This window comes from Cornus florida, unplaced genomic scaffold (genome assembly GCF_030987335.1).
Source record: "Cornus florida cultivar Cherokee Brave unplaced genomic scaffold, ASM3098733v1 CherokeeBrave_3.0.0_Hap2_Chr11, whole genome shotgun sequence".
In the NCBI taxonomy this organism is placed as follows: Eukaryota; Viridiplantae; Streptophyta; class Magnoliopsida; order Cornales; family Cornaceae; genus Cornus; species Cornus florida.
In genome coordinates, this window is record NW_026775581.1 from 83,695,440 (window position 1) to 83,711,012 (window position 15,573).

Here is a 15,573-nt window from a genome sequence, read left to right on the forward strand (position 1 = left end):
TTTGTCGGCCAGGTGTGTTCAAAAGTGGTGACCCGGCAAGGTGTAGGCAATTGTTTAGATCCGGCTGCCCTGACTTACCCAAAGGCACAGAAGGCAGCAGTGGAGCTGAAGATGCCACCGACGACGATGGAGGAAGAGGAGGAGATGACGATGCCGTCGACGGGTCAGAAAGTAAACGACACACGACCACCACATAAATATATAGTGCGCTTATATAGATATAGATATATAGTGTGTATATATGTGTTTGACTGTATTTACTAATTTTGTGTATAAATTAAGGTTTGGTGAGGGAGGGGAAAAGATTGTATTTGTGTGTGAGTGTGTATATATATGTATGTGACTGGTGGTGGTGACTGGTTTTGGAGGTGGCGGCCATGGGTCTGTAACATTCTTGGTTTTGGAGAAGATGGGAGGGGTGAGTTGGGTGAAGGGTATTTTTGTTCTAAAAAAGTTGAAACATCATTATTGTAAGTCAACAATTAGTCAACGAGGGCAACATAGTCATTTTGCATGTAAAAGTACTCTGCCACCCATGAAAAATAACATTTGGGGTGTGAATGAAATACTAAACCACTAATTCAAATATAACTGAAATTTAAAATCAAAATCTTTATCTAGCAAAGCATATGAAATATGTCATAACTTCATAGGGTCTGAGTGTAATTTACTCCATAGATACAGAAAGACCCATTTATAGCAAAGGATCCTAGTCCTGCTAATTAATGTTGATCGTTAATATTCAATTGTAATATTTTATAAACGACCACAAAAATAACATGAATCAATTATGATTTTTATTTTTTATTTTTCCTAATTATGATTTTTATTTTACAAGTGATTGTTCTTAACTTTTTTTTTTTTTATTGCAAATGGGTTAAAATCATGAAATCCCCCATACTATTAAAAATCAATTAAATAATCCCCTGCACTAACAAAACTATCTAAAACTCCATTACATTTTACAAATTCATCATATCACTCCAATCCGTTTGCCTGTAAAAAAAAAGAAACGACACAATAGCACGTGTGATATAGTTCTAAACTTACCTAAAATATGAGTCTCAACAAAAATGTGGGCTGGCTCAACACAAATTGAGATCTCAAGCAAGAATTCTAAATGAATCCTCTTTGATTATGAATACGTATATATAAATAACATTAAACATGTTCGGAAACGGGATAATGATGTAGATCAGCTGTTAAAAAATAAATAAAAAAATATTTGAGTTGTGATTTTGTTTTAAATTATATTCCAATTACCAAAATGACATCGTTCAAGCCTTAATTCCCATAACAATTTTGGTTCATTTTGTACTCACGAAGGGCATAATTGTCATTTTAAAATAACACATTCCGCTTCTAAATATTTTATAAATCATTAAGTTCAATTTTGTCAATTTTGTCATTTCACATATGAGTTAATATTTCTACCACGAAATGTAAGTAAAATAATCACTTTTGTTAGTACTGAAATTATTTGCTGGTATAGAAGGCTACGTGATCAAATTAGATAGCACATGGGGTTTTATTCCCAATATCTCAAATTGGATTGACCGCGTTAACAATTCTAATGAAATTACTTCTTTATCCTTTTATATTTATATTGTATTTTATTAAAAACATAATGTAATTTGAAAAGACAAAAATGCCCAAAAATCCCAAATACTTGTGAATCCCTGCTCCATCCGTCGCCCTCGTACCCATGCCATCATCTTCACCATCGCCGGCCCCATCAAACAGCAGCCATCGCCGAGCACAAAGCTCGTTGTATTATGCCGGAATCGCGACAGCCTTTAATATTCCGTAATTGCCCCTCGCCGTTGCAGAGCGTGAGATGTCGAAACACGTCGGACTCAAGATCTCCCCCCACGTTTTCGGCAAGCTCTACCGCTTCCGATCTGATGCCAAAGCTTAATTTTCCGAATTCTGATGAACCGAAACAGATCATAAACAAATCATTTCTACCCGCTGTTCATCCTTGCTCACGGTAAGCGCAAATTCACACTCTCGGCACAAGAACAAAATTTTTGCACTCCACAGACCATGGAACCACACTAGACGATTTTGTGTCTGGTTTGAGTTTTGAACAATCACTGGTTGAGTGCCGGAGTTAATGGAGTTTTTCGTCATCGGACTGCTAAGAAAAGCTGCCAATTTGAGATATTGGGAATATTCGAAATATATGAGAATAATTTATTAAGATGGTCATTAGCACTTTGTATTTCTTCCTTCTTGCTTCGCATTGGTATTAGCCACCACATTTGCAGTAAAAGGAGGTACAGTGGCGACAAGCAACGATGCCGGCGGCTTGACTGAACGGCGTTGAAAGCTTGGTTGTCATGCTGATGACTGCAAAAAGACAGAATTGATACGGCGCGTTACGCTTTATGTTTTGGTTTTGATGGAGGAAAAGAGAGAGGAGAGAAAAAAGATACTGGAGAGAGAATTTGAGAGGGGAGAGGATAAATAATTATGAGGGCATTTTAGACATTTTAATTTATTTACATTTCTTTGAGGGGTAGAATAGGGATTTAAAAATAAAAAATTGATGACATCATTATTTTTTGTTAATAATAGTATTTTTCGTTAATGGAAGGGAAATCTTGTTATGCGTATACAAACATCCAGATCATTGTAACTTGACTTGTAATTTGCCCTTTCGTAAATAATGTCAGTTTTAACACTGTTAAAAATTAGCAATTTACTTGTAATTAGGTTAAACCTTTGATTTACTTGTAATTAGACTTGCACCTCAGAGGAGGTTATTGTAGTTACCCATTAAATAAAGAGGCAGGTTTGAATTGAAAAGAACAAATAAATCATCTTTCTGTGATCTCTATCATCCCCAGCATCTGCTGATCAGTCACTTACAGTATCATATCACAAAAGAGAATGGCATTGCCTAAATCTAAGGAAAATTATGCAAGCAAATACTAGAAACTACACCACAGAGAAAAATCCTGCATTTTTTGCTGAAAAAGAAAAGAAAATATTACACGAATAAAAAATAAATAAATCAAGCCCAAATTGCAAGTGAAGACATCAATCCAGCCCCAAGGAACAGCATTAAATAAGACACAACTTGGAGTCTCACATTGCAGCTCATCCTTTTACTCAAGAAATCAGCTGCAATAAGGTCTACCAAAGCCATGTAGACCAGAATGCCAGCTGATATAGAATCAAAAGTGCCTTCGATAATCATCGCTCTAGGGCTATTTTGGTTATAAAATGCTGAAATGCCTGTTCCGATGGCGATTCCTGCTGGGGTTGTGATGCTGAAAAAACATGCCATAAGAGTGGCATGGAGCGTTTTGAATTGGGCCTGAGAGATGCAGCCTCCAAGTGCAAAACCTTCGAAGAACTGATGGAAGGATAATGCCCCAACCAAGGGTCTTATGGTACATGGACTTTGTGAAACTCCAAGCGAAAGCCCAATAATAACTGAGTGTGATACAATCCCAAGTTCCAAAACCTGCAAAAGCCAAAAGAAAATTCACGATGCCAACGCTTTTGCAGCTAAAGAAGATTGATACTTCACTATGCAGCACATACAGCATATCACAACAAAAAAGAAATCAACAAAGCTAACAACACAAGAGCCACTTAATCACCGTCAAAGTATTTTAAGCACTTTAAACCACCCCTGGATATGTGGTGTGGATTTGTCCAATCCTTGTATTAATCAATAATCAAACACATCAGAGATGCTAAAGATTTGTATATACTTCGTATTATATATATTTTGAAGTAATAATGTACAAAAAGGAACATAACACAGGAATTTTTGAATTGGTGGATATGCTTGCAGGGTGAGATGTTGAGCACATTCAAACCCATAACTATCCATGTAACATGGCCCAATGTCCCACAATAGTGCTTCATACGCCAAGCATATACAGATGGCTGAAACGCATCTCAAGTAACCAGTGGCTGAGCGTGTCAGCAAACCAAGGGCTAAACTTCAGCCGATTAAAATTACACCCCAGTAAAATATTTAGAGAAGTTCCACCAAGAACCAAATTTGTGGTCAACATTTTTATCCAAAATATTATTTCAATGAGATGTAACATGAAAACAAAAAACATATTATAAAGCCACCCAAACAATGACAGGTATAATGACCAAAATGCATTTCATGGTAGCATACAGACGGCAAGTTCAACTGCATATGTCACTCCATGCAAGCAGCCTTGTGTTTACAGTTCTCAATAATGAAGTAAGATGAGAAGTTGCACTGGATTATGTCAAATCCTTGCTGAAAATGTGCATATATGAGGCAGAAATCAAATTCAAATTGGTATCACTCAATTTTAGCTAAAAACGTAGATATGAAATTCAGACAAAGAATAGCCAACTGATGTTCAGCTGAACTTTGTAGAAATTCAGTTAAAATATGGTTAAGCTTGAGGAAATTAGTCAGCTAAAAGAACTAAAGATTTAGATCTTTCTTATTTAACCAAAACAACAGAAATTCCAAAAAAAAAAAAAAAAGGCCATTCAGTTCAAACTTCCAATTGACTAAGAATTCCCTGATTCAGAACCTTGAAGGTTCATGCAATCACTTTCCTTATTCATCATTAAAATTTCACACTGCATGCAAGTCTATACTCTAAACACTAAAGACAACTGCAGAGTTAACATGCCGGCCAGTTGGTAAAGCACGACCACGTTGTCCATACATTGGACCACTTGATATAATAACGCAATAACAAAATATTAAAATGCATTCATTGCACACTTTCCAATAAAAGATGTAAAAGAGACATTGGACATTCTAAAAAGCAATCGGCGACTGATTTTCACTGTATAATAAGTTTAAGAACTTATTTACCCAAATAAATGGAAACATCTTCATAAAGCATAGTAAGAGCATTAATACACCAAAGATGAAGCAAAGTTTAAATTTACCTGAGAAACAACGACATGCCGCACACCACCACCCTCCTCTTCCCCATCTCCAAATCCATGTGAGTGCCCGTGTGAATGCTCATTCAAGTGTCCATCACATGCTTCCTGCCCATGCGCATGGCTGTGTCTATGGTGCGCTGCATGCGCATGCATCCCCACAATGTGCATTCCACCTCCTTCTTCTTCCCCAAACACCTTCCCGTTCCTCTCCTTCACTTCTACTATCCCTCCTGACTCCAACAACGAGTCAACCGGGTCAACCCGTCCTACCTTACTTGCCCTCTGCTTCTCCTGTTTTCTCTCATAGTACTGAGTCCCAACGAAGTCAGCAAGCAACGTCAGGAGGGCTGCAATCATTGCAAAGAACCCAGCAAATGGGAATTTCAACCAAGGGTTTGTCGGGAGACACGGGTCAGTTAAAGCTGTAGTGGCATCCGGTAACATGTGGACGAAGCCGGTGGCAAGGATCACACCGGCAGCAAAGGCCTTGGCTGCAAAGAAGAGGTTGGAATCTGTATGGAGAAAGCTACGCCTCTTGCCAACAAGAGGTATGCTGACACCGACTACTCCGGCAGTGAGGATGGTCACAATTGCCACCATTTTAAGGGTAAAAGCGGCCGATTCATCTCGGCAGGATTCTAACCCAGCATCACCACTGCGGCAGCTGGTGTTGGACATAGATTCAGAAAGTTTCTGCAAAACGGAGTCTTTATTGAGCCCCCCAAAAAAGATAACTCAAATTAGAAACATTAGAAAACATACAAATTGTTGTGAATCATGCAAATATCCGGAAGCTAAGACCCTGAACGAAAGAGGGATATATACGAAAAAAGGATTGTGAAAATCGAATTCTGAAAAATCTCCCAACAACAATTAAGATATGTTTGGTACAGTGGAATTAGTGGTTTGGAATCAAAATTTGAGGAATATCACTTTTAAAGTACGAACCAGTTTTTCTCCAAATCCAATTCCCAATGTACTAATTCCGTGCTTCCAAGCGCAATGTCACTAACAAATTACTAAAAACGGAAATTCAGTTGTCATTTACTCTAGGTCCAGAGGAGATGCAGCAAAGGAGATTTTTTCTTTCTTTTTTGAGTAACAAAAGAATAAATCCAAATTTTTGTGAAATTCCGATATAGAACAATCAATTTAAGTGAGTTTTTATTCTAGAATGCAAAACTCTTTCTGCCTCAGTTGTTTGATTGCTGGGAAAATGTAGGAAAAGAATAGGACTTCCTCGTAAGGCGGATTGCTTACTCAAACAAAAGTAACCAAAAGATAAAATTAAAACCCCAACAAAACAGCCAATTCAAAAGAAAAAACATAAAAAAATGATCAGTTCAACATGTTTGCTAACAAGAATGCAGAAAAATAAATCATAAAAATAAATTGAAATTAAGAATCTTATGTTGATGATTATTGGAAACATCAGAAAACAAACTTTTGTTTCAGTCAATTAAACCTTATACATCGATTTCGGCTTAAACTTCAGTAAAATTGTCATCAATTGAAAACCTAAAACAACCCGGAATCAAAAATTCAAAGTTCGAATTTGGTTTCATTATCGTAGTTCTCTCGAGAATCAACAAAGTGGGGATTTTAATTTACCTGAGAAAAGTCGAGTCTTTTCTCTAACTCCGTCGAGGTACAGCAACGGCAAGAGATCCTGAGAAAGAAATGATCGTTACACAAAAATTCTAGAGAAAGAGAGAAAAATTTCTTTAGAGAGAAAAATGGGAGACGATGATGATAATTCTAGCGAACCTCGATGAACAACATGGGTGAGGATTATTGGGTTCTGGGCTTTTGCTGGTTGGTGACACGATTCTCTATACAGAAGTAAACTGAGTACGAGATTGATCGATTCTACAGAGAGGACGATTTGGGATTGAAATTGTGCTCTTCTTATCCTGTGCACAGCAGACGTCCTCTGGGTTTCGTGCGCTGTAGAGAGAGAAAGTTAGGAGAGAGAAAGGGTGAAAAAATGTCAACATATCTGAAAGCGTGAAGGGCATCGGTGGGAGGATCAGAGACTTTTGGTAGAAGAATGAGCGTGAAAGTGTCGACACCTCTCTGTAATTCTCTGTCTCTCTCTAAATATATAGTCCGCATTATACTACTTAAATTATTATTATTATTATTTATTTTTAGAGCAGTGTACACACATAACCCACATTATTTAAGTCAAATGCGTATATTTTATCATTTTTATTTATTTTCTATCACTGTTTATTTTATTTTTTTTGGGTAAGGTTTATTTGGTTTGTTTATAAATAATAAAATGTTTATTTATTATCCCACGCCCGAGAGATGTGGACACTTCGGTCGTAACAAAATAAAATGAAGGGTAAAGTACAATTACACCCTTCAAAGTTTGGTAAAAAAATTTTCAGATAAAATTTATTTATTTTTTGTACAAAGACACTTCCTAAAAGTTCAAAAATGAACAAAGATACCACTTTATATAAAAAATTGACCAAATTACCCTTTGACCGTTTAAGAAATTTTTTTAACTTTACAATTTAATAAATTGGACCAATCTACCCTCATGAACAATTTATGTATATATAAAAAAAAAATGTAACGAAAAAAAATAAAAACTTTATATTGTTCACTTTTTTTTTTTTGTTATTTATTTTATAAATGTCCCAACTTCTTAAAACTGTAGACGTCTAAAATGATTTTTTGATCCAATACATATATTTCAAATAAATTATATTTTGTTATTACTTCTTTTCTTTTTCTTTTTTATTTTTAAATTAAGATGCTTAATTCTTTCATCTAAAAAAATTAAACCAATCTTTTTCCTTAAAAATAAAAAATATGGTACCAATATAACTTTATGCATTTTAAATTATATATCAAATATTATGCAATTTCCAACATAAAAGGGAAAAAAAATAATAATAAAACAAAGGAAAAAAAAAAAAGGCATGCATAAAGTTATATTGGTACCTATTTGTTTTTATATTGGGAAATGTATAATATTTGATATATAATTTAAGATGCATAAAGTTATACTTATACCATATTTTTTTTTCAAGGAAAAGAGATTGATTTAATTTTTTTAGATGAAAGAATTAAGCATTTTAATTTAAAAATAAAAAAGAAAAAGAAAAGAAATAATAACAAAATATAATTTATTTGAAATATATGTATTGAATCAAAAAATCATTTTAGACGTCTATATTTTTAAGAAGTTGGGACATATATAAAATAAATAAATAAAAAAGTGAACAATATAAAGTTTTTTTTTTTACTTTTTTTTTATGCATAAATTATTCACGAGGGTAGATTGGTCCAATTTATTAAATTGTAAAGTTAAAAAATCTCTTAAACGGTCAAAGAGTAATTTGGTTAATTTTTCATGTAGAGGGGTGTTTTTGTCCATTTTTGAACTTTCAGGGGGTGTCTTTGTCCAAAAAAGAGGTAAGTTTCATCTGAGTATCCTTTTGTCAAACTCCAAGAGGTGTGGCTGTACTTTACCCTAAAATAAAAATAAAAGGACTTGAAATAATGTGAATATTCGTGTTAATTGGATCTTAGGCTACATTTGGATGGAATGATTTTGAGCAATTTTGAGCCATTTGGAAAGTAAAGAAAATATATGTATATATATATATATAGTATAAAGTATGATTTAGTTGTCTTAATTGAAGAGAAAAGAAAAAATTAAAATAGTATTTTTCCAAATCTCATTTGTTTCACTTGGGTCCATCATATAAAATGATATGATAATAATTTATTGCTATTATTTTCATAAATAGTGATTATTGTTAACTTTACTTTTCTTTCAGGTTTGAGACTGAAAATAAATTTCTATAATTTGAGTTTATATGATAATAATTTAATATTATTATTTTCATAAATAGATATTAGTGTTAAAATTTGACACTTTAAAATTTATCAAAATATTAACTAACTAAACTATCATATTGATCCACGGTACAATATATATATATATATATATATATATATATAGCACTTCTAACCAACAAGTCTGAAAGGCACGAACATATGCTATGCTGTGAATCATGTTCTTTGGTAGATACCATTAGGCCCACCACAACTGCCATGAGAGGTTCTTATGACATGTGCAGCTTTTAAATACACATACTTTTGTGGCTCATAGATGCACTATTCCGGAGGATTTAGGATTACTTTCAAAGTTTTAATGGGCTATTGAGAAAAAAGTCCATGCGCTGCTTAATCAGTGTATTTATTTATATCTACATAAACACATATAAATCGTATACGCATTTTTATCATCACCAAGTGCATGTGAGTTTAACCAAAAATTCAGCAATCTCAACCTCCCATTTGAGATGAGTTGAAGTCACCAATATAAGATGATAGACAAGTGAAACACTTCTTCTGCCGCGGGGAGGGGGTTGGGTCTGCACTTGACAGATTCTTTCAATTTTGACCCTTTTCAGTCTTCGCTACCAGGATTGTCATGTTGATGGTGCGGGACGACTCCTACTTCAAAAACTATTTAACTTTCAGTTCTCATGACGACGGTCATGTCTTAGCTTTTGCTTAGGTTTCTCTAGAATCGTCTTGTCTGTTCTTCCTTTGTGGTTCTTTTGATGTTATGTTTGTTTGCCCAATGATTGGTTGTTCATGTAATAGCCTTGGCTTTTCTTGTCAGGCAAAAAAAAAAAAACAGGGTGAAAGTGAAACATTTCAATGGAAGTGTTGGGCCAAAAGCATCCCAACCATGTTTACACATTTTAACTCATCATATGATTACATTTAATAATTTTAAAATATCTAAAGGAAATAGTAAGTTTTAAGCTATATCTATCTAAGTGTCTCCACCTAAATTAATTTTTTGCAATTAAAATGATATTTAGAGTTTTTGGGAGGAAAATATGATAACACCAAGGGGTAAACCCTTCCATACGAACGTATGGTATGGTAAGAAATGGATGATTATATCATGGGCTTATATCTCGGCCTAAAATCTACCAAAAAATTGATTTAGCTCGCCACTCTGGTCTAATTCTAAAACGTCCAAATGTGTGACAAAATTTAACCAAACTATGTGTCATATGATATTATAACAATAATATGATTTCATATCATAAATCAATAATTGATGATATTATAAATAATATAATGAAACACAAAAGTTTTAAATTATTTTTATATTTTGGGTTTTTTTGAATATTTTTTAGTCTTTCGAATTACTAAATTTTTTGTCTAAATCTTTTTCAAAATAATTTCACGTTCTAGAGTTTAAATCCAGTCACATCCAATAATTTCAAGTACCTTAGAAATCTAGTTACTCGTATTAATCCTACCCTTAGCTCGGACCTGCGACTCACCTGCACTTTTACTCATGGTCAATCTCATTGTGAACATAACTTGTGATGGTATTTTAAGAAAGATTCATATCGAAATCATTTTTTAAATTCAGATTCAAATTTATACTTCTAACTTACAAATCCATAAAAAATAAATTTAAAGTTAGGCCCGACATAGGCCAAATCCGTCTAAGCTTTATGAGGTAGCAACTACCAATCAGAGCCTCCAACACAACCATAATGCTATTTTTGAAAACAACATTTCAATCAAGTGCAATACAAACTTGTCTTTCAAAAATCAACTTGATTTTGACATTTTTTTTTGTGTTAGATTCGATTTTTTCGGATTATGCTCAAATTGTTTGAATTTGTTGTTTAGCTAGGCTTAGACTGTAATTGACAAATCCAAATTGCACACTTGCACTCTTATACTTGGGGCTTGTTTAGCAATTGATATCGTTTTCATATTTTTATTGTTAAATTGGTGAAAAATATAGACAAATGATAAAAGCACATTCTAGCATTTGTTACGTTTTACATTGTACAATATTTAAAAATAATTAAAAAAAGAATAAAATTCAAAATCCAAAAGCAAAACTAAGAAAATTTATTTTCACATGTTTTGCTACAATAGTATTTAACTAAACAATTGTATATTGTAAATATCATATTATCTGAAACATTTATTTATTTATTTATTTTTAACAATAGAACAAAAGTCTATGATCCAAAAGTGTGTTGGTTACGCATGACGAAATTTTTGATCATTTTTTTGAGAAAGTGTCTAAAGTCAGCTCTTTGAATCACTTTTTGGACTGAAAAAAACAATGAAAGAAAGAAGAAAAAAGAAAAGAAAAAGAAACCACTTTTGGATGCCAATGTGAACTATGTGGTCATTCTTAGAACATAAAGTGCAAAATAATTTCCATAAATTAAATGGTTTGAAGGAATGGTTTCACTTTAAATTGGACCCATATGAAAGAAAGACTACTAAAAAAGGCAAATGAAAGTGCTCAATTTGATATTACGATCAATACTGAATGGTATCATGTTTGTAATTAATTACACACACACACACCTTATTTTCAATGTAGTTCGAATTTCGACCCCTTCTCTGAAAGGGGTGATATTACTGGACCATTTGCTCCTTTGATATATTTGTACCATTTGATTCTATTGTACTAAATGTTTAGCAATTTGATTTGAATTTTTTACTTTTAACTTATTCACCTTAAAGATTAAAATAATTCAAATCAATCTGTAATATTTGTCTATGTTGCATCAATTATTAAATTGAATAAAGGTCAATAATATTTTTACTTTTTATACTCAAATTTCAATGCATATAATATACTCATTATTCTATACTCCATTTTTAATAATTAATCAATTCATACTCCATTTTTTTTTTTTTTTTTTAATCAATCCATATGTCCATTTCCATTTCCATTTCCATTTCCATATATATTTTTTAAATAATAAATCACATACTTTTGATAATTTTTTACTTTGGAAATACGGTAATTTTTTTTTTTTTTTTTTTCTTTTCTTTTCTCAGTAATCCACTGCTTGAGAAGTCTTAGTAGGATATTCATTATAGGCTAGGCCCAATAAAACCCAATGTGAGATTTAGGGCTTTGGTGGGCTGCTTACAGAAACAAGTTGGGCTGGTTTTCCACTCTCAAGACTGTGGTTTAAGAATCTAATGAGCTTCAAGCCGAATTCTGCCTATACTTTAAGTGGGACTGCAAAAAGCCTTCAAGTTGGGCTAGCCCAACATATGAGGTTAGTGTGTGTGCGTGTGTGTAGCCAAGAAACACACACCCCACTCAACAAACAAGTCTACAAAATAATCCATATACCATGATATACCCAAATTACAACTCACAAGCGCACATAAATTATACTAATCACACAATCCATGTCTTATGGTCCAATCACTATAATGGCACTCTCTTTGATGCAATGTCAACAAATTGGGTATTTTGAGGTCACATGACTTTCATATTATCGTTATATCAAATTTTAAGTTTGTAAAAGTTTAATATCATCATAGAAATATACATATTTAAAGTTAACCCTTATAAGGTAATAAATATATTATAATTCCATATACAATCACAATATGTAAGACACTTTAATTACAAGTAATTGTACGCACTAAAATCTAACACTTTAATAAACATCAATAATATAAAAAAAATGAAGCAAATAACATGTTATACATGAAAATTAACATAAGAACTCAATAAAACATCATGGATATGCAATTAAATTATTATATAAGCTCTCTAATCCAACCTACACACACAAGTGTATGCATAACTCACACAATGATCATAAAATTCCAAAAACTCCTAGGCTATAAGCACAATACACCCCTATCTCAAACTAGGAGCAAACCCTAGTTGCTCTAAAGGAAAAATATGCTCCAAATCTGAAATTGATTGAGGGGTTTTGAAGCCACTGATGTCCCTGTCAACTTTCTCTTCTATGGCAACCTCAAATTCTCAAAGGTTAGAGATGAAATGGTGGAACAGTGGTTTAAAAAAAAAAAAAAAAATAGGAGAGAGAGAAGAGAGAGTGTCGGTGGAATGAGAGAATGAGATAATTTTGGCTTGTCGCCCACTTTTTCTCTCTATACACACACACATAAACATATCACACACATTCTTATTCACACATATCTCACCAACTAGTCAACCATAGGCCCCACAACATAACAAAATGTAATAATATCCCACAAATAAAAATAATGCTTACAAGCATAATATAAACACTATAATTTCATGAATAAGGGTAATGCAATTTAAAATAAATATAAAAGAAAAAAAAATACTTGGTCTTCACAACTTCCCCAACTTAAAGGGATTTCGTCCCCAAAATCAGGTCATACCTCAAGTTGCGAACAAATCCGGGTATTGGAGCGAACCTCCTGCTCCCGTTCCCAGGTAGCCTCTCCAACCCCATGATGCCTCCATAAAACCTTGACCAATGGAATGGTCTTGTTCCTCAACATTTGCTCCCTAGTGTTGAGAATCTGCACTAGCTCCTCCTCGTAAGTTACATCCTCATCAATCTCAATGTCGACCCATCTCAAAATGTATGACGGATCTGGCTCATACTTCCTCAACAAAGAAACATGGAAGACATTGTGAACCCTATCCAAATGTGGCGATAACGCCAAGCGATACGCAACCTTACCAATGCAATCCAAGATCTCGAATGGCCTAATAAACCTAGGAGATAACTTGCCACTCCGCCCAATGTGCATCAATCCCTTTCGTGGAACGATCTTGAGAAAAACATAGTCTCCTACCTCAAAGGACAATGATCTCCTCCTCTTGTCAACATAACTTTTCTGCCTACTTTGAGCCGTGACCAACCGCTGTCGAATCAACTTAATTTTCTCCATGGTCTTAACGACAATGTCGGGACCCAAGGCAGCTGTCTCTCCCACCTCGATCCAACAAATTGGAGATCTATAAGGTTTGCCATATAATGTCTTGAAAGGTGCCATCTCAATGCTGGCCTGATAACTGTTGTTGTAGGCAAACTCCACCAAAGGCAAGTGAACATCCCAACTGCCTCCAAAATCAAAGATGCAAACTCGTAGCATATCCTCCAATGTTTGAATGGTACGTTTCAACTGACCATCAATCTGAGGATGAGATATCATGCTAAAATGGAGCCCTGTGTCAAGAGCCTCCTAAAAACCCGGCCAAAAATGTGAAGTGAACCGTGGATCCCTGTCCGAAACAATGGACACCGAAACGCCGTGGAACCTGACAATCTACCCCACATACTGCTTACTGAGCTTCTCTGTATCATCAAATACTTGTATAGGCAAAAAGTGAGCTGTCTTTGTCAACCTGTCGACTATGACCCAAACGGCATCATTCCCCTTCTTCGACCTCGGAAGTCCCGTCACAAAATCTATGGTAATGTGCTCCCATTTCCACTCCGCCATTGGCAATGGTTACAACAAACCCATTAGAATCTGATGCTCGACCGTCACTTGCTGACAAGTAAGGCACTTGGCCACAAATTGTGCAACATCCTGTTTCATACCCTTCCACCAAAATTGACGTCTCAAGTTGTGATACATTTTGGTACCACATGGATGAATTGCAAGTCGAGAGTGGTGAAAGTCCCGAAGGACACCATCACGATAAGGCAAAGGGATATACATCTTTCCCTTGAACCTAAGACCTCCATCTGAATGTAAGGTCCAACCCTCCACAAACTCGCCACTTGAAATCCGTGTACGAATGGACTCCATCTCGTTATCCTATTTTTGTGCCTCAAGTATCCCGCTAATAAGGGTTGGTTGAGGCATAAGGCTAAACAAAGTAGCCGGTGCATCATCATCACTAAAATATAGACCTGTGATACCCCTCGGATCCGAGACACAGGTTGATCAGGCCCAGGCCCAAACCCGAGGGAATATCAAACAATTAATATTTTATAATAAACACGGAATACAAAATGAATTAAGAAATGAAATTAAAGCTGAAAGGAACTAAAAATAGAATCCACAAAATAATATAATTATTAAAATCCATCAAACCCAAACTCCAAAACTCCACCAGTTTACAACTCGGGAATCCATCTCTAGTGGACCCCTAGTAAACATCCAAACGGAAAATAAAACAACTGTAATAAACATCCAGAAATAAACTATGGAGAGAGTCCTACATTGTCAGAAGAGGGTATAGAGACCTCTGCTCAGCACGAACACGTATAAGCCTGGAACTGTCGTGTACCTGAAAAATAGAAGTGGGTCAGGCCCACGCACAAGTTCTACACTACTACAATCCAAACAGAGGCCCGATACGCATGTACATCCTAAACAATTCAACAATAGCTAATAGTCCGTAAATATATATATAGTCACACTAAAGGACTCTCACTGGACTACAGGCCGGTCTCAACCTAAATAGAGGTAACATGCTAAAACACACACGAAGCGGGCATATGTACCTATACCTAAACAGGGTACACCTCTAACCATCGTATCCAGCTATGCATCCCAATGCATATACGCTTCCTAACCATCGATCCTGAGACTCAAGCTCATATCGAGGTACCATAACAATATATTTAAAGTCCATCCCGAATCCTAGAAGTGCCGCTCAACTAGTCGTTGCCATGACACTACAATTAATAGGACTTAACCTTTAGTTAATCCAATTCTTAATCCAGAGTAGGTAGGTTTTGGTATTTTGAAACCAAACCATCCCTAGCATACCACCGTCCCATACTGGTGTATACTATCCAATCATCCAGCAGTTGATAACATCAACAATTTAAATAAATATAAGCTAAATCCATATTTCCATTACTGATA

The 15,573-nt window shown here is 34.7% G+C and overlaps 1 protein-coding gene across 3 annotated transcripts; it reads right to left on the reverse strand.

Annotated features, from left to right (window-relative positions):
• Positions 1-2,798: 2,798 nt before the first annotated feature.
• On the reverse strand, positions 2,799-6,994 carry LOC132283257 (zinc transporter 4, chloroplastic). 3 transcript variants are annotated; one of them, XM_059785184.1, is made up of 4 exons: positions 6,679-6,994; positions 6,523-6,580; positions 4,912-5,618; positions 2,799-3,475 (listed from the first exon to the last, which is right to left on the reverse strand). In XM_059785184.1, exons 1-4 carry the CDS (start codon positions 6,691-6,693, stop codon positions 3,020-3,022), a joined length of 1,236 nt encoding a protein of 411 aa, XP_059641167.1. In that variant the 5' UTR covers positions 6,694-6,994; the 3' UTR covers positions 2,799-3,019. The 3 variants fall into 3 exon arrangements, with proteins under 3 accessions (XP_059641167.1, XP_059641169.1, XP_059641168.1); XM_059785186.1 differs by lacking the exon at positions 6,679-6,994 and adding an exon at positions 5,845-5,919; XM_059785185.1 differs by lacking the exon at positions 6,679-6,994 and adding an exon at positions 5,845-5,930.
• Positions 6,995-15,573: the final 8,579 nt, after the last annotated feature.

Bases quoted from the DNA above. Each gene is read 5' to 3' on its own strand.
- LOC132283257 (XM_059785184.1), bottom strand. The intron at 5,619-6,522 runs GTAAATTAAAAT...GGCTCAATAAAG, and splicing joins AAAGACTCGACTTTTCTCAG to ACTCCGTTTTGCAGAAACTT. The intron at 3,476-4,911 runs GTAAATTTAAAC...TGGCTTTTGCAG, and splicing joins GGCATGTCGTTGTTTCTCAG to GTTTTGGAACTTGGGATTGT.